The following is a 24,575-nucleotide window of genomic DNA, read 5'->3' on the forward strand; positions in this document are numbered from 1 at the left end:
ATGATGTGATTTAAAAGAAGCTCGTAGTACTTCTTGGGCCTTTAATTTTCTCTATAGCAAATCAGCCAGCCTACTTCCAAAATGTAATGACTCCATGCTGTCTGCACATGAATTTTTTTCATAGCTTGAGGTAGGGACTAGATAAGAAAATTTGCTGGTACCCAGTATATGCCAGGCAGTGGGCTAGGTACTCCTCACAGCAACCTTTCATGATAAATATTATTATCCTTAATTTATAGGTGAGACAACTGAATCTCAAAGAGATTTAAATAGTTTGCCAAAGTCGTATAAGTAATAAGTGATGGACCTGGGATTCTGTTCTAGGTCTGATTTCCACAGTGTGATGAGATGGATCAAACTAAACATGTATCAGAGCATATCTGTATTCTATTGCAACCTTGAAAAACTTCAGCTGGTAACTTGCCAAAATATTTGAATCAAGATGTTCCAACTCAGTGAAGTTCTATTTTATGCTTGAGAGACTCTTAAAACTGTAGTAAAGTGATGTGAATATGAACATCTAATTAGAGGATGCAGATGGTCCATTGACCTTATTCTAATCCCGTTACTATTTTGATGGCCTCTGTCTTCACTTTGGACATGACCACATGGGGAAACTTGTCCCTGTTACTTGTTTTTTGGAATACCCTGGGTAATTCCTACAAATATGAATTTTGTATTAACTTTGATGCCTCAAACAAGCAAATCAAATTAAACTCTTCAAGTGAAACATCATGATAAAATGTCAGCTAAGTATCTCCAGAATTTTTAGTTTTTATAATTTAAGGATTAATGGATTTTTTCCCCACACATTTGACATGTTTCTGTGGCTTAAAAAACTCAACTTCTGCATTCTTAAATTTATTTGTGCTGATTTGGATAATTTTTCAGAAAATATACATTTACTGATATAGTATATTAATAGTGAAAACTGGTTTACTGTGCTGAATTTCACCAGTGTTCTCTAGCCATGCATGGCTCTTCTAATTCAACAATTTTTTCTTTAAATGAGATAACCTATTTGAAATCTAAATTCCTTAGCAGATTGGTCCTAATCTGGGCCCTGTCTGCCTTTGTTAACTTCATCTTGCACAACTTTCCCACATGTACCCTACACTTTAGCTGTATCAAACTACTTGTCTGTTTGTCTGGTAAACCCAGCATATCTGTCCTCTAAAAAAAACTTCCTAAACCTTCTAAACTTCCTGACAGGATTGGATGATCTTCTTTGTTCCCACTGCATACAGTTCTTATTTTTACAACACTCAATATACTGTGTTGTAATTATCTGTTTACTTTCATTCTTTCCTCTGGTATACTCTAGTAGAAAAAGGGGAAAATGACATAAAATGCGGTTGGAGAGATTTAGGCAGGGGCCAGATCATGCAGGGTCTTACCATAGGCCAGAGTAAAGAATCTGGATTTTATTCTAAAAGCAGTGGAAAGCCAATGGAGGCTTTTAAGCAGAAGAGTGACCTGATCCTATTTATGTTTTTGAAAGATCACCGTGACTGCTCCGTGGGTCTGTCCTATATGGGGTTCATTGAGCTTCTCGGATGGTCAGCTTTTCTTCTTTTATAATATTGGGGACGTTTTCTGTCAGCAGTTCTTCAGTGATCCTCTCTGTGTTTTCTGTTTTCTCCCCCATTCTGGAACCCCAATCACTGGCAGATTTTTGCTTTTGATTGTATCCTACATAATTCTCAGGGTTTCTTCATTTTTCTTCCTTCTTTCTTCTGACTTTTCCTCAAACAGAGTTGTATCTAAGTGTTTGTCTTCAGTTTTCAAATCCTGTCTTCTATCTTTTTAAACCTGCTCCTCAGCCCTTCTATGACATTGTCCATTTCTGAAATCTTCTTATCTTTTGGATTTCTAATTGTTGTTTTTGTATGATTTCTAGTTGTGAATTTATTTTGGTGTTTTATTCCTGTATTATTTTCCTGAATTCTTCCATTTTTTTGTCTATATTTTCCCTGAATTTGTCTGCCTTTTCCATGAATTTGTCTATTTTTTCCTCATTTTTGTCTGCTTTTTGCTTTAACTCTTGAATAGCTCTGAATATTAGCAATTTGAATTCCCTGTCAGGCAATTCTAGTGGCTTTTCTGCTACTAGAAAGTCATCTGGTGCTTTTATTTTGGATGCCTTCTGGAACCATCCTGTCCTGTTTTTGTATATGGTTTGATATTGTCTGCTATCTTTGGGGCATTTAGTAGTTGTTTTCCTCGTTTACTGATTGTAAGTTTGTTTGTTTTGTCCTGCTTGTTTGTTTTATTTGGTTATGTCTAAGCAGGCGGGCTGCGCATTCTTTGTTGTTTGCTCCTCTGTAGGCATGATATTTTTCACCATCTTGTTTAATGGGCAGGGTCAGTCACTCGGGTATGGTACAGCAGGGCAGATTTAGCTGAAGGAGAGATGCTGGGATGAATTGTTTGTGGCACATACTAGGGCCAACAGAGTGGGCCAGGAATCAGTGCAGGTTAGGTTCTGGTAGGCCCTGTGCTGCTTGAGGGTGTGATGTTCAGTGCATAGTGCAGGTAGGCAGGAAGGTGGGGGCAGATTGTGATGTGTGGAGCTAAGATGGGTATGGGAAAGAGGAGAGAGAGGAGAGAGGAACAGGAGACAAAAACATACACACAAACAAACAAACAGACAAAAAAGTGTGCTAAGGGAGCTTGCCACTGGAGTGGAGAGATGAGAGACTGGGAAATGGAGAAAAACAAAAAGGGAAAAAAAAGAAAAAGGGTAAAAGAAAAAAAATGAGTAACTAAAAATTAGAAAAAAGAAGCAAAGAAAAGCCCCCAGGGATCCCACTGGTACGGCTGCAAGGACTGGGGAAGTTACTCCCAGGCCATGAAGTGCAGCCTGTCTAGAAGGGGTAGAGGTGTCACACAGCGCCAGGTATTCAGGAGACAGGAAAAAAAGGTAAGTATATAGAGACAAGAAACTGAGAAATAAAGAAAGGGAAAAAGAGAGAGAAGAAAACAAAACAAGGAAACCAAAAAAAGAAGAAAAAAGAAATGCCCCCGGGGATGCCACAGCACGTCTGCACACAGTAAGGCAGTAGCTCCCAAGCTGTGCAGTACTGCCTGGCTAGAAGGGGCTCCCAAGCCGAGAATAGAAAAAGAAAACAAACAAATAAAAACAGAACAAACAAACAAAAAGCCCTGAGGGTCTCACTGGCGTGGTGGCACGGGCTGGGAAGCAGTTTCACTGTTGATTGGTGTTTCTCATCCTTTAAGGAAGAAGCAAAGATGGCACACAGAGCCAGGTATTTGAGAAGAAGGAGTGGGAGGTTGTGAGAGGTAAGGAAGAAATCTAAAGAAGCAGAAAAAAGCAACACCAGGAACCAACAAATGGTTCTCAGGGAGCTGGCCAGTGCTGGTGGAGTCCAGGCAGCACCGGGGTGAAGCCGGTGTTTCCTGGCAGAGAGACCGTGGGCACAGGATGCAGAGGAGGCCGAGTGGAGTTGAAGAAAGATGGAGAGTGGGAAAGCATATATCGCTGGTTACCAGTTGTTCTGTCTCCTGCTGGAAGCTCCGTGAAGCTACTTTCTCGTACCCCCTGTTCGCTGATCTCTGATAGGAGTCCAAGATGGCAGATCCATGCTATGTTAGCTGATAGGGGACCTCTGCATGTATCTCTCTTTGCTCTCTTTTCTTTGTTAGTTTCTTATTCCATTTGGTGCTTGGCTGAGTTCTTTTGTCTCTTCATTTGATGCTTAGGGTTTCAGGATTGACGTGTCTCTGTTTGACTTAGTTTTTCAGATCTTTGCTCTGGAGGGGCAGCGTGGTGCTTCTGTCTGTAGCATCATATTGCCTGGAAGTCTCCTCAAATGCCTTTTGGGGCATTTGAATTTCCAGCTCCTGATTTAGAAGTTAAGGATATAAGGAGCCAACAAAGGAACATGAGAAGAAGCAATTAATGAGATAGAAAAACCAGGAGACTAGGGTGTCACAGAAAACTAGAGAGGGAAATGTTTCAAGAGATTAAGTAAGATGAAGACAGAAAAGATTTGTTTCAGTGATGTGAATAGGTTTGAGGAGTGGATACGGAAGGAGGAAGTGGAGGAAGTTCCTTTGAGATCTTATGGAAGTGAAGAGGTGCAGGTAAATTATGCATGAGGGTGGGTTTTGGAGATATTAGAGAATGTTTGAACAATCTACAGGATAGGTAGAGATAGAGGGTACAGAAGAGTAAGGTGATAAATGAAGTGAAGGTCTTAGAAAGCAGATGGTGTCCTGACGTGGACAACACAGAATACTAACAGAAATGGGAATCAACAGTGTTCACACAAAACCACAGAGATATCTAAGACTAAATATTTAGATTAAATGTGGATTTATTTAGGTTAAATATAGTGTGTTTGGAATTTAATCTGTAAAACTCTGATAACAGCTTTCATGAAGAGCACATTGTAGTCATAGTCTCATAGTACTGAAAGAGATTAAAAATATTATTTTACATTTTATAGCTGAGAAACTGATGCTTAAGCGTGGAATAGATTTAGGGTTGCCCATCGAGTAGGATTGGGGCTTGAATCCAAGTCATCTCAAGTTCTAGTCATGTATTCTTCCTGACATACAAGTACATGTAACTTGGTTATCTGAAGTGAACTAATCAGGTACTTTAATCTTAAAGGAACATGGTTGATTTTTTGGCCATACTCTCGAGGTTTCTCCAGTCCCTATCAGACCAGTAAGTCTCATCTTTTTTTGTATGAGTTAGAATTTTGTTCTACCTTTTTCTCCAGCTCTGTCCGGGACCCTCTATTGTGATCCTGTTAGAGCAGTCGGTGGTGGTAGCTGGGCACTATCTAGTTGTGCTGGACTCAGTCTGATGGAGGCTGTGGTAGTTGTGGTCCATTGGTCCTTTGGACTAATCCTTCCCTTGTGTCTTTGGTTTTCTTCATTGTCCCTTGCTCCAGATGGGGTGAGACTAGTGGAGTATCTTAGATGGCCGCTCACAAGCTTTTAAGACCCCAGACACTACTCACCAAAATATAATATAGAACATTCTCTTTATAAACTGTGTTATGCTAGTTGAGCTAGATGTTCCCTGAGACCATGGTCCTCACAGCCTTCAGCCCAGTAATTTGGTCCCTCAGGGAGTTTGGATATATCTCTGGAGCTTCCATGACCTTGCCTTGAACAAGTTGTGCTGGCTTCCACAGTGTTGTGTACTGTCTTACCCTTTATCAAAGTTACCACTGATCTATTGTTTGTTTAGTGTTTTTCCCTCCCACCCCTCCTCTCCTTCATAACCATCAGAGATTGTTTCTTTTTGTGTGTAAACCTTACCATGAGTTTTTATAGTAGTGGTCTCATACAATATTTGCCCTTTTGTGATTGACTTATTTTACTCAGCATAGTGATCCCTCCGGATTCACCCATATTGTGAGATGCTTCACAGATTCCTCATTGTTCTTTATTGTTGTGTAGTATTCCATTGTGTGTACGTACCATAGTTTATCCATTCATCTGTTGATGGGCACCTGGATTGTTTCCATCTTTTTGCTATTGTGAACAGTGCTGCAATGAACATGGGTGTGCATGTGTCTATTTGTATGACGGCTCTTATTTCTCTGGGATATATTCCTAGGAGTGGGATTGCTGGATCATATTATATTTCTATTTCTAGCTTTTTAAGGAAGCGCCATATCATTTTCCAAAATGGTCGTACCATTTTGCATTCCCACCAGCAGTACATAAGCATTCCAATCTCCCCACAGCCTCTCCAATATTTGTTATTTTCTGTTTTTTTTGATTCGTGCTAGTAATGTCAGGGTGAGATGGTATCTCATTGTGGTTTTGATTTGCATTTCTGTAATGGCTAGTGATTGCGAACATTTTCCTCATGTATCTTTTAGCCACTTGGATGTCTTCTCTGGTCAAGTGTCTGTTCATATCCTTTGCCTATTTTTTAATTGGATTATTTGTCTTTTTGTTGTAAGGGTGTTAGATTTTCCTGTAGCTTTTAGAGATTAGACCTTTGTCATATTTGTCATAGCCAAAAATTTTTTCCATGTCTGTAGGTTCTCTTTTTACTCTTTTGGTGAAATCTTTTGATGATCGTGTTTAATTTTTAGAAGGTATCAGTTATCTAGCTTATCTTCTGTTGTTTGTGTATTGTTATGGTTTACATCCTGTTAATTCTGTGTATTTGGGTGAAAATGTTTGATTCTTAATGGCTTTTAAATTGATTTTGACACCTCTCTTTTTGTCTTGATTCATATTCTTACTACAAAGGGGTCCTCTTCTAAATTTTGGGACATCCCTGAGTTGTTAAAGTTTATACATTAGAGGAGTAATTTCTGGAGAATAGTTTCCAAAATACCTATATCTTCTCAAGACAATTTTATGTTCAGCTTTAAGTTACAACTTAATTTTCACCATGAGGTTCATAAGTAAAAATCCTTTACTGAAATAAATCATACAGATATTGCTAACTTTGTTGGTGGTGTTTGTTGTTCTTTTGCTTTTGTGACTTGTTTATTTTTATAGCTAAAAGGATTCTTCCCCACCCCCACACCATTAAAGCACATAAGCATATCATAGTTTTCCATTGGATCTAGGTGTGGTCATCATGATAAAGTATTTTAAGATGCTCACAATATCAGTGTTTATCCTCTTGGTCTCATTTTCTTTTCAATATTTTAATGTGTCTGGAGAGTGCTTGAGTTAATCACTGAGCTACACATTAGACAGGCAGTGGCCAAAATGCTTCCTAAACTCCCCTTTGCTTATTTATAAAATGTGTTTTCCCATCTGGTTCATGTTAGAGGGCCGATGGACATTTCAGGCATCTTAAAGTTTATTTATCCCTCCTTCCCCTTTCAAACTACCTCCTCCTGCCCTTGTTTCCTATACCACAAATTTCCTAGACCTTGGGCATAAAACTACAGTTTCGTCTTCGACTATGCCTCTCTCTCCTCCTCTGTGGTCTCCCACATTCATTTTGCCAGATCTTCAAGTTCTGTCTTTGTGATCCTGGAATCTGCCTCTTTCCATTTTTATTGTTGTCACTCTAATTGAGACCTTGGTTTTTCTTACCTGGATTTCTTACTAACCTCACAGGTTACATGGGACAATGTAGATTCTTTTCCTAAGTAAAGGTTCTATTCTTTTGCTGAGACTGTATGTTTTTCCTTTTTATTTTTATGAGTATGTTTGTTAACTTTCTTTGTGGTTACCATGAAATTTACCCTTATCTTGCTAAGTTTGAAGCAGTCCATTATTACTTGGTATCACTTTGCCTTCCTCTCCATTAGAAGGTTCTATACCTACACCGTTTATTCCCTCTTTTATTGTTCTGATGTTGTTGTCATTTACAGATTAACTGCTCTGATTCCCTGTTGTATTTCTTTTGGTTTTGGATAGTCCTCGAGAGTTCATTTCCTAGATTGGTATCTGGCTGGTACAATCCTGCGTCCTAGATTCTGCCTGTGAGCTGAAGTTGTTGGTCCTCAGATCGAAGAACTCCCTTTAATAATTCTTGTAAGTTTGGTTTGGTTTTTACATATTCCCTTAATTTCTGTTTATCTGGAAATGTCCTAATTTCACCATCATATTTGAACGAGAGTTTTGCAGGATATATTATTCTTGGCTGGCAGTTTTTTCTTTCAATGTTTTATATATGTCATCCCATTGCCTTCTTGCCTGCATGGTTTCTGCCGAATAATCTGAGCTTAGTCTTATTATTTCTCCTCTGTATATGAAGGTTCTATTCTTTTGGACACCCCTCCCCCTCCAGCATTATCAAAATTCTAAAATTTCTTTCCATTGCCTCCAAGGGTAGATATGATATAAGGAAAGGCTTTAGGGCCAGACAGACTTTGCTTCTAATCTCAGCTCTGCCACTTACTAGCTATGTGACCGTGGCCATTTTCTTAACCTTTCTGAACTCTGCTTTCTTCCTATACAAAATGGGAATAATAATGTCTACCTTGTAGGACTTTTGAAATGTTTACAGTATATAAGGTACCATGCTTGGCACTGGTATTATTAGATGCAAAATTTTAAAAGCTCTGTATATGCACTCAGCTCACCCCCTGCCTTATTTTGTATTCCTCTCTTACACTCCAGCCAAATTGAATGACATGCTTGTCCCTAAACATTTTCCACATCTTCATACCTTTACTCATACTGTATGTTCTCCCTCACTGTCTCCACCCTAGAATCTCTTCGAGTTCTCTCTTAAATGTCACCTTCTCCAGCAAGCCTTTCTGTTCTTATTGCCCATTTTCCACTCAGATAACATTTTGTCCTCTTCAAAACTCATCTCTCCTATTTTATTTATTTTCTCAATTCAGGAACATTCGTCACCAGCCCCTACTTTATAAATATACACACACACTCTCTCTTTCACCCACTTTAATGTGAAATGCTGGATCATTGAGGAGGAAAAATAATCAGTCCATCAGCAAGTACATAAGCGTTATTTATGTGCCTGGCATTGTGCTAGGTTTTGACTGTAGATTTGTTTGTTTTGTCCTGCTTTTTTGTTTTATTTGGTTATGTCTGAGCAGGTGGGTTGTGCATTCTTTGTTGTTTGTTCGTCTGTGGGCACGATACTTTTCACTTCCTTCTCCAGTGGGCAGGATCCGTCACTCAGGTATGGTACAGCAGGCCAGGTCCAGCTGAAGGGGAGTTGCTGGGATGGGTTGTTTGTGGCATGTACTAGGGCCGACAGGGCAGACCAGGAATCAGTGCAGGGCACGCTCCGGTAGGCCATGCCTGTGCTGCTTGGGGGTGTGATGTTCAGCGCATGGTGCCGGTAGGCAGGAAGGAGGGGGGAGGTTGTGATGTGGGGAGCTAAGATGGATATGGGAAAGAGGAGAGAGAAGAGAGAGGAACAGGAGCCAAAAACATACACACAAACAAAAAAAGAGTGCTAAGGGAGCTTGCTGTTGGAGTGGAGAGATGAGAGACTGAGAAATGGAGAAAAACAAAAATAAAAAAAAAAAGGATAAAACAAAAAAATGGATAAATCAAGAAACTGGAAATGAAGAAAGACAAAAAGGGAATAAGAGAGAGAAGAAAACAAAACAAAGAAACAAAAAAACCAAAAACCAAAACAAGAAAAAAGAAATGCCCCCAGGGATGTCACTGTGTGTCTGCGCAGAGTAAGGGGGTAGCTCCCAAGCCGCACAGTACTGCCTGGCTAGAAGGGGCTTCCAAGCCGAGAAAAGAAAAAGAAAACAAACAAATAAACAAATCAAAATAGAACAAATCAGAACAAACAAAAAAAGCCCTGGGGGTTCCATCAGCATGGCGGCACAGGCCAGGAAGCAGTTTCACAGTTGAGTGATGTTTCACAGCCTTTCAGGAAGCAAAGATGGCACACGGAGCCAGGTATTTGAGAGAAAGGAGGAGGAGATGATGAGAGGTAAGGAAGAAATCTAATGAAGTAGAAAAAAGCAACACCAGCAGCCAACAGATGGCTCTCAGGAAGCCAGCCACTGCGGGCAGGTGGAATCTGAGTGACACTGGGGTGAAGCCGGTGCTTCCTGGCCAAGAGACTGTGGCCGTAGGAAGCAGAGGAGGCTGAGTGGGGGAGAAGAAGGGTGGGGGATGGAAAGTGTATATCGCTGGTTGCCAGTTGTTCTGTATCCTGCTGGAAGGTCCGTGAAGCTGCTTTCTCTTACCCCCTGTTTGCTCATCTCTGATAGGAGTCCAAGATGGCAGATCCATGCTGTGGTAGCTTATAGGGGACCTCTGCATGTATCTCTCCTCGCTGTCTGTTCTTGGTCAGTTTCTTACTCCATTCAGTGCTAGCTGAGTTCTTTATCTCTTCATTTGATGCTTAGGGTTTCAGGATTGACGTGTGACTCCGTTTGACTTAGTTTCTCAGATCTTTGCTGTGGATGGGCAGCGTGGTGCTTCTGACTACAGCGCCATGTTGCCCGGAAGTCTGTGTGCCAGGTTATGGAGATTCTTTAGTGAACTATGAGACCTGGACCATGCCTTTATGAAGCTTAGAATCTAACAATGATCATTGGGTTTTGATGGGCAGCAGAAGCATTGACAGACCTTTAAAATGCAGGTACCAGGGAATACACTGAACACTGAACCAGAAGTTTCTGAACTGAGACTCTAGAATTTATAAAGCTCTGTAGACAATACAACACACTCCAAAAGTTGATAACTTCTGTCCTAGCCAAACATTATTTCTTGGATGCCTCATGTGGTGGAGTTAACTGGGGAGGAAGCTGAGGAAGATTTCACTTAGGAAGTGACATATAAAATAGATCTGGAATACACACTGAAGTATTAAGGGGTAAAGGGACATAATATATGCTACCTACTCACAAATGGTTCAGAAAGTCACTGTTATTCTTTCAACTTTTCTGTAAGTTTTAAATTATTTCAAAATAAACAAATTTTAAAAGGATAAAGAGCAAAAAATCAAATGGATTTAGAAGTTGCATAGAATTTCAATAAGCAGACATAGTTTTGAGGGCGGATAGGATGGGATAATGAGGCGGGATAAGTATTCCAGGCTGAAATGACGGGGTGAGCAGAGAATGAGCAAAGCCAAAGCAAGTTTATAGTATGAGATCAGGGACAGTAAGCAGTCAGGTGTACTGGAACTATAGATTGCAGTGGAAGAAATGAGTGGAGCCAGATCATGAAGTTCCATGTATACCTTGCAAGTAATTTTGTCTTTATCCTTTAAACCAGCAGTCACCAGTTAGGGTGCTCACACCCAGGGGGTGAGAAAAATTATCTATTGGGATACAGGAAGAAAATTTTGTAAGTTCTGTTTGTATTTGTTACTTCCTTACCTCATTTTTCTAAACTTCTGTTTTATGTGCTTAAAAATATATGTAGTACCTTAGTATATATCAGCATATGTACAGTTCATAAATAAACATAACGTATATGGGGTTACTCAAAATTTTTTTTGTCATCAAAGTTGGGAGACCACTCCTTTAGGAATTTTTTTTCACCTTGTAACCAGTGTGATATTTTTAAATGTGAAAAAGTGATCATGTTTATTTCTGTATGTGTATATGTATTTGTGTGTGTGTGTGTGTTTTCAACAACTTTCCTTTGTCCTTACAGTAAAGTCCAAATCTGAACCAAGCTTTAACATGGCTTTAAAAACTCTTTTCAATCTAGCTCCTACAGGCCGTTCAAGCCTCATCACTGATCTCTACTCCAACATTGTCCATTGTCTAAGCCAAGCTCTTTTACTTATTTGAATGCGCTACCTTTCCTTTACTCTGGATGATCTTCTACATAAAATGATCTCTCTTTTCTTTTTTTATCCTTTCAACTGGTTAACTCCAATTTATTATTCAAGTCCCAGCGTAAGTGTTACTTCCCCAGACAGGCCTTTCTGACCAGTTTGCCTGGATTACCATAGCTCTCTAACTTCTTTCGTATTTTTAATGACTTGTTTGAAGTTCTGAGGACAAAAGACGTATTTCTCTTGTTCACTCCTATATCCAAGTAGAAATGCTTGGAACATTGTTAAGTGCTCAGTAAATATTGTTGAAAAGGGAATGGGGTAGTCATTAGGGAAATACAAATCAAAACCACAGTGAAATACCACCTTACATCCACTTTGTTTGTTGTTGTTGTATTCAGTCAAGTCGATTCTGATTCATAGCAACACTATATGATACAGTAAAACTGCCCCATAGAGTTTGCTAGGGTGTAGTCCTTATGGGAGGACATCACCAGGTCGTTTCTTCCATGGAGCCATTGGTGGAGTCATACTGCCAACCTTTCAGTTAGCAGCTAAGCGCTTAACCATTGCGCCACCAGGGCTCCTTTCGCATCCACTAGGATGGCTATAATCAAAGAGACAGATACTAACAAGATTTTATAAACATTATTCTCCCTGAATCTCAATGCTTTGAAATATCTTATTGTCTTTTCAAGTCACCGTGGCCACCCCCCAAAAATTTCATGCTAATTGTTTTTTTTTTTTTTTTTATTTGTTTGTTTTAATTTCAGTGGTAGGAATGGGATCCTGGTGCTTCCACATGACTCTGAAATATGAAATGCAGGTTAGTAATAACAAAATTGACTAAATGCTTATTTCTCTTAATCCAGAAGCACTTCAAATTTGAGAAAAGAGAAGGTAACTAGAGGATGGTGTTGAGACAAGGAAATAAAAAAGGCGGAGAGGGGGTTGTAATTTTGGAGTTTTTTCTTCAGGCCAAAGGATCCAAATTAAGTAAAAAAGAAAGCAGACAAATTATCCATAGAGGAAACAAGTTGAAAGAGTATAGCTTTTTGACCACCTCTGTGCAGGCATATACAATTTTAGATCAGTATTAGAGAGTAAAGTTACATGGAGATGTCTTAAAAAGACATAATTAGTTTACTAAAGCAATATATTCTTATTCTTAGATGCCCACATTCCTTCCTGTCTTCTGATATTCATTTGAATGGTCTCTCTAACTAGCAAAGTTTTAGAACTATACAAGGATTTTTATCAACTGTCTTTGCTCTAAGGAGGCCATATGTCTAGCTGTCAATCTTTTGACCTTTCGGTTCCTCATCACTAACTCAAATTTCTAGAACAGTACTGTCCAGTAGAAATATAATGTAAACATATGTAACATAATTTAAAATTTTCTAGTAGCTGCATTATGTAATTTAAATTTTTCTGGTAGCCACATTATGTAATTTAAATTTTTCTAGTGGGAAAGTAAAAAATAGGTAGAATTCATTTTAATATTAAACCCAGTATTTTCAAAATATCACTTCAACATGTAATCCATATAAAAGTTTTTAATGAAATATTTTGAATACTTTTTCACACAAAGTCTTTGAAATTCAGTGTTTATTTTACACTTACAGCACATCATAATTTGGATTAGGCCTATTTCAAGTACTCAGTAGCCATGTATGACTTGTGACTACCATATTGGACAGTGCCACTCTAGAAGGAGCTGTGTATATAACCATCTATGAACTACTAATTATAACTGTATTAAACATTAAAGAATTAATTCTTAGAATTGATTTTGACATTCAACACATATTTATAATAAAATGTCACGTGTACTATGTGTGCTATGCTTGACGAGAATACATGAATGAATATAACACTGGTCTGACTCTCATCACGCATAGAACACACATATTCTCACACATTCTGGCCAGGAAAACAGGCTTATGAACAGTGATATAATATGAAAATTATTTTTTAAAGAAATATAAATAATCTACTATGGCAACATGGCAGAGCTTGGAAGAATCTATAAAAATTAAAGACATTTGAACAGAATCTGAAGGAATTAATTCAGACTTTTTAGGCAGTGAAGGGATGAAAGGACATACCAGGTTTGCACTATGACATAAGCAAAGGTAAGGAGTTACTAAAATTTGTGGTAAATCAACACTATCATAAGCTTTAAAAACAGAGGAGGAGTGTTCCAGCCCAGAGTTGCGTACAGAGTGTATCCACATGAGGAGTACCATATGAGGGGTGCACCAGCACAGGGCATTGGAGCCTGAGTGGGATGAGGAGAGTGTTCACATAGGAGAGTAGTCTGGTGCAGGGTGTGAGGAGTGAGGATGGTACTCACATAGCAGGGGTGAGAGAGTGCTGGCACAGCATGACAGCCAAGTGCAGGGCATCAGAGACCAGAGTAAAGAGGATGTCCATGTGGAGGGGTAGCTCAGCGCAGAATAAGAAGGGTGTCCACACAAGTAGGAGTCACTGGGTGGTGCAAACAGTTAACATACTCGACTGCTAACCAAAAGGTTGGAGGTTTGAGTCTTCCCAGAGGCACCTCAAAAGAAAGGCCTGGTGACCTACTTTAGAAAAATCAGCCATTGAAAACCCTATGTATCACAGTTCTACTCTGACACACATGGGGTCACCATGAGTTGGACTCAACTTGATGGCCACTGTTTTTTTCCACACAAGTGGGGGAAGTGGTTGGCACATGGTTGGAATCTGTGGGTGCCCATGCAGGGGGACAGCTTTGTTCTGGGTATCAGAGCCCTGGAAAGGTGAAGATGGCTTTTACATGGCAGAGTGGCCCAGGGCAGGATATGGAGCATGGGTGGGGTGAGGAGGCCATCCATGTGGAAGTTTGGCAGCCCAGTGCAGTGTGTTAGAGCCTCAGTGGGGTGAGGAGGGAATTTCTTGGGAGAAAGAGTGGTGGCAGCAATGGGATATTGGTTACACACAGGGGAATTGATCAAATAAGTAAATATTTTAAGGATAATGAAAGCCAAGTTTCTTACTGTTAAAGAACAGAGTTGCAAATATGGAAAAGATGAAAACTAGAATGAACCCTGTGGTGATGAATTGAAATTGGAGATATCAGTGTGAACTCATGTTTTTAATATATGTAGATACATATAGAAATAAATTTAAATGTAAAGGTATATGTGATATGCATGCATGTATATTTATATATACATACATATTTCTATACATACGTATATGCATATATTCTCTAGTTCTGTCCATGAGAAGACCTGGGAGCAGAGAACCCCAATATCTAGCATCCAAATATTTGTTTCTAAAAATCATTCTTCATTAAAAGGAACCAGGGGTGATTCCGAGAACTGGGGCAAGGAAAAGACAGTATGAGCCTTGAACAACTTTTTGTGCCAGGAAGAATGAAAATGCTCAAAGAATGTTGGGGATGTCAGAAGGACATTGAAGCTAACTCAAAGGGGTTCTTATTGGCCAAATCTGGGACACTTGAGTGTCAAAATAAATAATGATGGAAACGGATTATAACAGTTTTAATATAACCCATTGAATAAAATAGGAAATCATATATGTATATAAATGTATACATATATATGACAAATTATAAGTTTGATCTCAGGATACTGTACATAATCTCAATGTACCTCCCCATAAAATAATTATAAAGGAAAAAAGAGTAATTTTTCGCTGGAGAAGCCTAGCAGACCTTAATCAGGCCATCAAAATGAATATCATCAGTAACGGGACAAACGAAAATTGTGTATCATGTGATAGAATCTGGTAATAAGAACATAGCATCATTTCTTTGATATTTTTGCCAAAGATGCGTAATCTGAATCTAATGGAAACATCAGGCAAAACCAAATTGAGGGACATCCTACAAAACAACTGGCTGGTTATCTTCAAAAGTGTCATGACCACAATAGTCAGAGTTTATCTGAAGAACTATTCTGGATTGAAGAAGACTAAAAAGACATGACAGTTAAATACAGTGTGTGATTCTAGACTGGATCCTATGTGTGTTTATATTTTTATTTATGATATTATTGGAATACTTCACAAAACTTGAATGAGGTCTGAGGACTACATGGTAGTAATAAATCAGTGTTAATTTCCTGATTTTGCTGGTTGTATTGTGAATATGTAGGTGAATATCTTTCTTTTTCCTTGAAATATAATTTGCATACTGTAAAATTTACCCTTTTAAAGTATAATTCAGTAGTTTAAAGTATACTCACAAAATTGAACAACTATCACTACTATCTAATTCCAGAACACTTTTATCACCCTAAAGAAGAACCCCATATCCATTATCAGTCACTCCTTGTTATCCCCACCCCCAGCACCTAACAACCACTGATCTACTTCCTGTCTCTACAAATTTCCCTGTTCTGGACATTTTATATAAATGGAATCACGCAATGAAATCATACCTTTTGTATCTGGTGTTTTTCACTTAGCATAATGTTTTCAAGGTTCTTCCATGTTGTAGCATGAAGTACTTCATTCCTTTTTACAGCCAAATAATATTTTATTGTATGGATATGCCACATTTTGTTTATTCATTTTTCAGTTGATGGGTATTTGGGTTGTTTCCACATTTTGGCTATTATGAATAATGCCACTATGGATATGTACAAGTTTTTGTGTGAATGTATGATTTCATTTGTCTTGAGTATATACCTAGGGGTGGAATTGCTTTTTGCTCTTTCTGCCTGCAGCAGTTTTCTCTGAGATCTTTGCACATCTGGTTTCTTCTAACTCCTTAGTTCAAATGTTACCTACTCAGAGATGCCTTTCCTGACCAGTTTATCTAAAGCAGTCTCTCCCACAAATTACTGTTATTTTATTTCATGGTTTTCATAGCACTTACTGCCATTTGAAATTATCTTATTTGTGTTCACCCCCAATTAGAATGTAAACTCCTTGAGGGCAGTGACATGACTGTTTCTTGTTATTCATGGTATGCTCAGCTCCTAACACATTGCCTGACACATAGTAGACATATAATTATGGGGTCAATTAAATGTGTATATAGTGAATAAGTAAACTTGTGTATTGGTTTAAAGATTAGAAATAACTTACCTACAACATCTAGCATAGTGCCTAGCTTGCAGTTTAATATATGATAGCAACAATAATAATGATGAATGTTATTTTTGAGAGATACAGGTTACCTTAATTAACTAAATTATTTCCTCTGCTGTGATATCTCTTCTTATGTGTGTTAGTGGATATTTTATCCACCTAAGGTGTTCAAGGAAGAAGGGAAATGCCCGTGAATTCTGATAGGACCCACAGACCTGTAGATGGTGGACATCATTATTTCCTAGAGGTACTAATATTATAGTTTGTGGTACAGAATGATGCTAGCACAGCATGATTGCAAGACTGTCCTCCAGGAATAGTGAGTCAGGCATGCTACTTAGGTGTGTACATAAGACAGATGGATGGATGGATAAGATTGTGTTTGTTCAAAACCAATAAATATACACAGAGTAAATTAGATGATGATAAATATATAAAGTAATTAGTAAGGAGATAATTAGAATAGACAGTCTTCATCATTCTGCTGTTTCATTTTGATTTGCATAATGATTGCAGCTCTATGATTTTCAAGTCCTATTATCTGTCTTTATTTCTTATAGCTACTGGATGAACTCCCAATGATTTACAGCTGTTGTATATTTGTGTACTGCATGTAAGTACTTAATGTTTAAAATTCAGTGATTTGATATATCTTAAAATTTATATTTACCTCCTAGTGAATTAAGTAATATAACTATTTCAGTTTTTTACTGGGAGATTGTAATAATTAGAAGATTGTAACTTTTGTGATCTCAAAGTGAGTATAATCTCTAAAAGTTACAATGTTGTTTATTAACTTCTGTGATCTCAAAATCCTGTAACCAATTTTGATAGAATCTGACTTAATATGAGTTAAATTGTGTAATTTATCTCTTCTTGAGTGATGAAATGTGTACAAACTTCAAGATTTTTTATATTATGCCATAAAAATTTTAGATATAGTTTCTGTATACTACAGTATAGTTTCTTACCAGAAGCTTACCTGAAAAGTGAAGTAGACTACTACTAGTTGTGAAGTGATTGTGTCCTTTTAATCTCTCATTGCATGCTCATAGCTGTTAAATAATAGATACCTGTGTCCTTTAAATTCTCCTTATTCTAAATCAGAGTAAATGCTGTCAAGAGTATATTCAAGCTGATTGATTATTCACAGACAGCTCACCAGCCATTACCAATTCAAAGTTCCCTTCCTGGATCATATTTTATTCACTTCAATATCAAATTAGTTTGCATTTCCTGAATGACAGGGAAAAACAAGTGATTATAATAAGAACATTAATAAATGCTGATGTTTATTTATCTAGTTTGTACCTGGGTCTGTGCTAGACAGCTTAGTACAGCATCTCTAATTCTCAAAATGTATGTGATAAGTAGGTATTGTCCCCAATTTATAGACGAGGAAATGAACCACAGAGAGATTTAGTAACTTGTCTAAGGACATAAGCAGAGCTTGGTTAAGAAGCTAGGCCATTGTCCAGGTAACCAGTTTCTAGACGGCACTAAAATATCCCTGTAAATACATCACAATGGAGAACATTACAATTGTCAGAAGTCTTCTCAAGGAGAATTTGGAAAAATCCTTTGATAGGCTGCTTGGGATGTGGTAGAAATGGCAAAGTGGAACCCTCCCTGTAGAGTGTGATCAAATACCAACAGATGATCATTAAATATGCCTTCTAAGCGGGGTGGGTGAGGACTTTTGAGTAGGGTATGCTAGTCTGGGCTCCACCTAAGTTGTTGGAGATATTAGAGGAGAGCCTCCACACATCCCCATGAAAGTATGCTTTCAGTCACTTTAAATGTTGAAAAAATATGTAAAGAATTTGCATCTGGAAGGGCAACAAATTACTAGCTTGTGTTGGGAACCCACATGTCTGAGTCTGGCCTTAGTAACCAGGCTTATAAATGGTAGAGCCATAATTTGAACCAGTTCATATCTGTCTTATAACACTGCTCCCAAAAGTTAGTAGTATACACTAAAGTAATGGAAAGTTTTTTTGTTTGTTTTTTTAGTGGGCTGTAAGAAACCATGCCACTGTTGGCTCTTACCTTTACTAAGATTGATTTTTATCCAAAAACAACAGAAGAAAGAATGCCCATTTAGCTGCTAAGATTTGTATGAGACAATTGATCTCTTCACAATATTAAGTCTTCCAGTCCATGAATTTGGTATATTTCTCCATTTATCTAGATTTTCTTTAATTTCTTTCAGTGATTTTGAGGTTATCTTGCACATACTTTGTTAAATTTGTCCCTAAGGTTTTCATGATTTTGGGTGCTATTTTAAATAGTGTTGCTTTTAAGTTTTTGTTTTTTCTAGTTGTCCATTGCTAGCATTTCAAAATACTATTGATTTTTGTATATTGAGTTTTATCCTATGACCCTGCTAACTTCATTTATTAGTTGTAATAGTTTTTCTCTTGATTCTTTATGTGTGGTTTTTAGGGAGCGTATGTACTGCCTAAATAGAGACACAAAATTGACCAGTTGTGGTAGTAGGTGAAGGCTAGGCTTCTGCCCAATCTCATGTACTTTGAAGGGGCTAGAAACTAGGAGAAAATGAAGCAGCTTGCCATAGTGAGAATACTCTTCTGTTTGAAGTCAAATAGCTCTGGGTTCAAATCTTGAGATTTTTTTTAATCTGTAAAACCAAACTAGCTGCCGTCAATTTGATTCCGACTCATGGTGACCCCATGTGTGTCATAGTAGAGCTGTGCTCTGTTGAGTTTTCAATGGCAGATTTTTCTGAAGTAGATCTCCAGGCTTTCCAATGTGCTTCTGGGTGGACTTGAACCTCCAACCTTACCTTTCAGTTAGGAACCAAGAGCTTAACCACTTGCTACATCGAAGGACATCATAAACCTACTTTCAAGTGTTGCATTATATGTTATAGATAAATATGTATAAAGCATCTGACCTAATTATGAAGACCTAGAAAATGTTAGTTGTTAGCTTTTGTTACTAACAATAATAGTAGTATTTTGATACAACCCTGATGCAGGGGCCTATGTGCTAGTCAATCTGTTGCCCTTCTGGAACTCTGAAAGCCAGTATTGAGAGAAAATGGGAGGATCTGTTCATTGCCCAAACACCTACTGTCAGACAGAAGGAACCTGTCTATTTCCTAGAATCCTGAATGAAATCTGTATAGATGGAATACACACAGAATACATATCAAATATGCAAAGCAATCTAGACCTCTAACCATTTTTAAACCTGCCTTTCCTTCTATGTGGTTGTGTTTGGAAACATGTACTGGAAAGCCTCCTTTGTATTAGGCATGATACTAGGTTCTATAAATACAAAGAGTCAAGGAACTCATAAGAAAGGAAGACAGATAAGAAAGTGGCTATATATAATATAGTGAAATAACTATTATAATAAATACAAACCTGGCCTCCTATAGACCACTGATTTCTTAACAGATAGCATGTTTTGAGGAGATTTGAAGTACTAAACAGAAATTTGTAAATGATTGATAGAATGAAGAGTACATAACCCACACATATCCATCTAACTTTCTCATCACTATTCAGTCCGTAAAGTTATAGAATTTAAATGTAAAAACAAATATCCCACCTAATTTTTCATCATCTTTCAAGTCATAAAGTGACAGAATTTAAGGGTAAAAGAGATCACCTGTTTCCACCACCTCTCTTTACAGATGATGAAATAGGAGTTGTGCCTAATTCCAACACCCAGTTAGTAAACTGAGAGAACTGTCCTGTACCAAGACATAGTCCTCAAAGGTTGGATAGTTACTGATAATCAGATATTCATATTTCCTTATTTACTGACTGTCTCTATGTGTCAGGCACTATCCTCGTGATTAAGTATATGAAAAAATTAAGATTTTATCCCTACTTACAAGGAATTCGTAGTCTCGTTGTGGGGGGGAAGATAACTAAAGAAGTAATTATAATAGAGTCATGTTTTCTATAATAGTGTGCCTTAGCCAGGGACCATTGGTTGCAAGATATAGAAACCTACTCAAGCCAGTTTGAGTTGAGAGATTTAATTATTGTAAGGATGTTAGGGAAATCTTATGGAACATAATAGTGGGAAGTATAGCCTCACTTTACTAGAACTAGAAAGGCAGCTTCTCCCCCCACCACTCTTTCCTCGATTTTCACTTGTTCATTATAAAAACCTGTTGCCATTGAGTCAGTTCCGACTCATAGTAACACTATAGGACAGAGTAGAACTGCCCCATAGGATTTCCAAAGCTGTAATCTTTACAGAAGCAGACTGCCACATCTTTCTTCTGTGGACCAGCTGGTGGGTTTGAACTTCCAACTTTTTGGTTAGCAGCCAAGTGCTAAACCACTATGCCACCAGGGCTCTCCTCTTGTTCATTATAGCTACCTGCAAATATTAGCCTCAGATCTTGAGTCTGTATGACTTCATACTTTGACTCCCATACATAATTAATTCAGTTTCTGGGCCCCAAACTTCAGATTTTCAGGCCACCGCCTCTCATTGGCCCAGCTTAAATCAGATGTCTATTCCTGGTCCATTCAGCCTCTTGCAGGCTGAAGGCAGTGCAGGTTCTCTAAGATGAGAGTGCAGGTGGAAAGAAATGATGGACATTACTGGATCACAGAGATATGTATGCAAATGGTAAAGCAACATTATATTTGTTTTCCTCATTATATATTCTAAAACAAGTTTTTCTTTTTTTTTAAGGTTTGAATGTTTCAAGACGAAGAATTCAGTAAACTACCATCTGCTTTTTATATTAGTTCTGTTCAGTTTAATAGTAACCCTAGTAAGTCATATTTTGTTTCTACCAGATTAAGCATGTGAACTAGCCGTTTATGGAGTTTGGAACTTTTTTTTCCAGTGTTGTCTTCATGCTGTTCAGACTGAAATGTCTTTTCACAAAACTGGAATATCTCACTTATGGATATTGCTCCTTTGTTTCCTGTTCAAGTGTCATTTCTCATTGTAATTGGAATAACTTTTTAAATCTGTTTATTTTTTAAAAAGGGAAAAGTCAAAAAAGTAAATAGTAGCGATGGGAAAAAATGTTAATCTTTCATCGTGGATGAACATATTACCTCCTATTTGTTAAAAACAAGAGATTGACTCTGCTCTTTTAGGCATAGTGTGACTGTTTTAATAGTTAACCTTTTCCTAATAAGTTGAGATAGCTAGTCACTTCTGACCCTACTTCAGTGCTTTTTTTCCCTTAGGTGACTTTCATTTTGTATTAAGAGAATGTTCATTTCAATTTAATGCAGCATTTATTGAAAACCTACCATGTCGGGCACAAGAAATACAAAGATGATGAAGACGCAGTTACTATCCTTGAGGGGTTCATTTGAGTTGGGAAGTCAGACATGTTGACAAAGAATTAACAGCAAGGGATGATAATTGCCTTAATAGAAGTAAAAACTAGTTATACAGTGATGAAATAAAGGAGGATCCATCAAGACTGCTTGAGTGGGTAAAGGAAAGCTTCAGAGAGGAGACATTGAACTGAGTTTTAACTAATGACTAGGACTGTGGTAAAACATTTCTAAGTAGAGACTATTGCATGTCCATGGACATAGAACCATGGAACAACATAGTGAACTACCGTTTTTAAGTGCTTACTGTGTGTCAGATGTTGTACTGAGTACTTCTACATTTATGGTCTCATTACATCATCTCTGCCAGTGGAATTGGGAACAATTTAGGAAAGGATGGTATAGGCTTGAGCACATGGTAAGTGGGGGAGACATGAGTCTAGTTAATTAGACAAATGTCAAATTATAAAGACCTTTGTATGCATGTTTAAGAATTTGGATTTTTATCCTGAAGTTAGTGTGGAGCCATTAACTGGTTTAAAGTACCAGAAAAACATAACCGGACATATATTTTTGAAAGATTACTCTGGCTATGAAGGATAGATTAGAGGGGTATGAGGCTAGACCCAGGGATACCAGTGTCTAAACCGAGGGACTTTTGCATTTACTTAGGCAAGATATGAGACTTAAAGACTAATGTAAAATAGCCATAGGTATGAAAAGAAGCTATCATAATTAACAGGATCTGTGACCAACTAGAGTGGAGATGGATGGAAGTGGAGTGAAAATAGAGAGTTGTCTAGAACAAACCCTCAGTTTATGGCCTGGCTATCAGGATACGTATAATGTCCTTAACCAACATAGGAAACTTGAGGAAGGGCAGATTTTTTTTTTTATTTATTGTACTTCAGGTAAAGGCTTACTGAACAAATAGTTTCTCATGAAACAGTAGTACACATATTGTTTTATGACATTGGTTAACAACCCCACAACATGTTAACCCTCTAACTTCTCAACCTTTTTTTTTTTTTGGTGAAAATACACATAGCCAAAGATACACCATTTCAAAAATTTCTACATGCACAGTTCAGTGACATTGACTACACTCTTCCAATTGTGCTGTTATTCTCACTTAAGATGAAGGCTTACAGAACAAAATAGTTTCCAATTAACAATTACAACAAATGTTGCCCTATGACAATGGTTAACAGTCTCACAACACATCAACAATATCCTTACTCAACCTTGGGCTCCCTATCACCAGCTTCCTTGTCCCCTTTTGCCTTCTGGCCCTTGTCACTAGACTACTGTATCTCGTTAGTCTCATTTGGTTTTACAGGGCTGTCCACTCCCAGGCTGAACTGTGAACCTTGGAGATAACTTCACCACTGAGCTAAAAGGGTATCTGGGGGCCATAGTCTCGGGGTTTCTCCAGTCTCCTTTAGGCCAGTAAATCTGGTCTTTTTTTTTGTGAGTTAGAATTATTCTCTACGTCCTTCTCCAGCTCTGTCCAGAACCCTCTGTTGTGATCCTGGTCAGAGCAGTCAGTGGTGGTAGCTGGGCACCATCTAGCTGTACTGGACTCAGTCCGGTGGAGGCCTTGGTGGCTGTGGACCATTAGTCCTTCAGACTAATCTTTTCCTTGTATCCTGTTCTCTTCATTCTCCCTTGCTCCCAAAGGGATGATACAGTGGAGTATCTTAGATGGCCTCTCACAGGCTTTTAAGACCCCAGACACTACTCACCAAGGTAGAATGTAGAGCATTGTCTTTATAAGCTGTGTCATGCCAGTTGAGCTAGATGTTCCCCCAGACCATGGTCCCCACAGCCCTCCGCCCAGCAATTCAATCCCTCAGGGAATTTGGATGTGTCTGTGGGGCTTCCATGACCTTTCCTTGTACAAGTTGTGCTAGTTAGGAAGGGTAGATTTTGCAAGACAGACGAGTAGGTTTGTACCATGGGGTAAAGGTAGATGAGTTCAGTTTGGAACGTGTTGAGATTGAGGTGCCTGTCATTAATAACATGAGTCTTAACAGGCAAGTGGGCTGAAGATGTAGATTTGGAAGTTGTCAGGGTACAGGCAGTACTAGAAATGTGGGGCTTGATGAACTTGAACAGAGATAGTGTTGACTGTTAAGATGACTAAATATACAACCCTGACATTTGAGGGTCAGGTGGAAGAAGTGGAGCCAGCAAAGGAGACTGAGAACAAGTAATAGGAAAGCTAGGAGAGCCTGATATCACAGAATACAAAGAGATTTCTAGAAGTGATGAGTAAGTAACAGTATTGATTGCCTCTGAGAGGATAAATAAAATTAAGATTAAGTTTTGACCCATAGAATTTCCATTTAAAAGACCTGGTAATCTTAATGAAGATCCTGTCAGGAGCAGCTTGCTGGAGACAGGAGCTAAATTGAAGTGAGTTGAGAGGGTGAACAGGAGGTTGAAAGAGCACATATACACTATTTTTTTAGGCCTCTACATTGCCCTGCATAAACTACATACTCATTAATCATGAAAAAATTCTAGAATTTCAGAGATCAAAAGGAATCTTGTTACTGTGTACAAGAAGAGAATAAAGTCCAGATAGTTTCAGTGACTTGCCTGGCAAGGCAAGTTTATATAGAAAAAAGGCTTCAAAAAGGAGTTATAGTTTGAGCTGAATCTTGAAAGATGAGTGTTTGCTGGGGGCGCGGCGGGGGGCACATTTCTGGAGAAAGTAGAGAGCAGCATGTTTAAAGACACAGAAGCTTGAAACTAGCACATTTGGGGAAGTACAGTACTTTCTGGAACCTAGGATGAGAAAGAGACAAGAGGAGAGCAGTGAAGCCAAACCAAAGGCAGGGGCCAGATCACGGAAGGCCAGGCTAAGAAGTTTGAACTTCATCTTTCAAGTGATGGGAGTCGTTTCAGGGTCATGATTTGAATTTTGCCTCCTCTGTACCATGTCATTTAAAAAATGTGTCCCCTATAGGGTCACTCTGAGTCAGAATCGACTCGATGGC

General features: G+C 38.3%; 1 protein-coding gene across 4 annotated transcripts in view; it reads left to right on the forward strand.

Moving 5' to 3' along the window:
- ACER3 (alkaline ceramidase 3) overlaps positions 1 to 24,575 on the forward strand; it is a 180,719-nt gene that overhangs the window by 105,556 nt on the left and 50,588 nt on the right. For all 4 annotated transcript variants that reach the window (XM_004381987.1, XM_023736579.1, XM_023736580.1 and 1 more), the window contains exons 3-5: positions 11,965 to 12,017; positions 16,840 to 16,892; positions 20,966 to 21,047. In XM_004381987.1, coding sequence (XP_004382044.1) covers positions 11,965 to 12,017; positions 16,840 to 16,892; positions 20,966 to 21,047 — 188 coding nt within the window. The remainder of the gene's footprint in view (positions 1 to 11,964; positions 12,018 to 16,839; positions 16,893 to 20,965; positions 21,048 to 24,575) is intronic.

The sequence above is a fragment of the Trichechus manatus genome, unplaced genomic scaffold (genome assembly GCF_000243295.1).
Source record: "Trichechus manatus latirostris isolate Lorelei unplaced genomic scaffold, TriManLat1.0 scaffold00088, whole genome shotgun sequence".
In the NCBI taxonomy this organism is placed as follows: domain Eukaryota; kingdom Metazoa; phylum Chordata; class Mammalia; order Sirenia; family Trichechidae; genus Trichechus; species Trichechus manatus.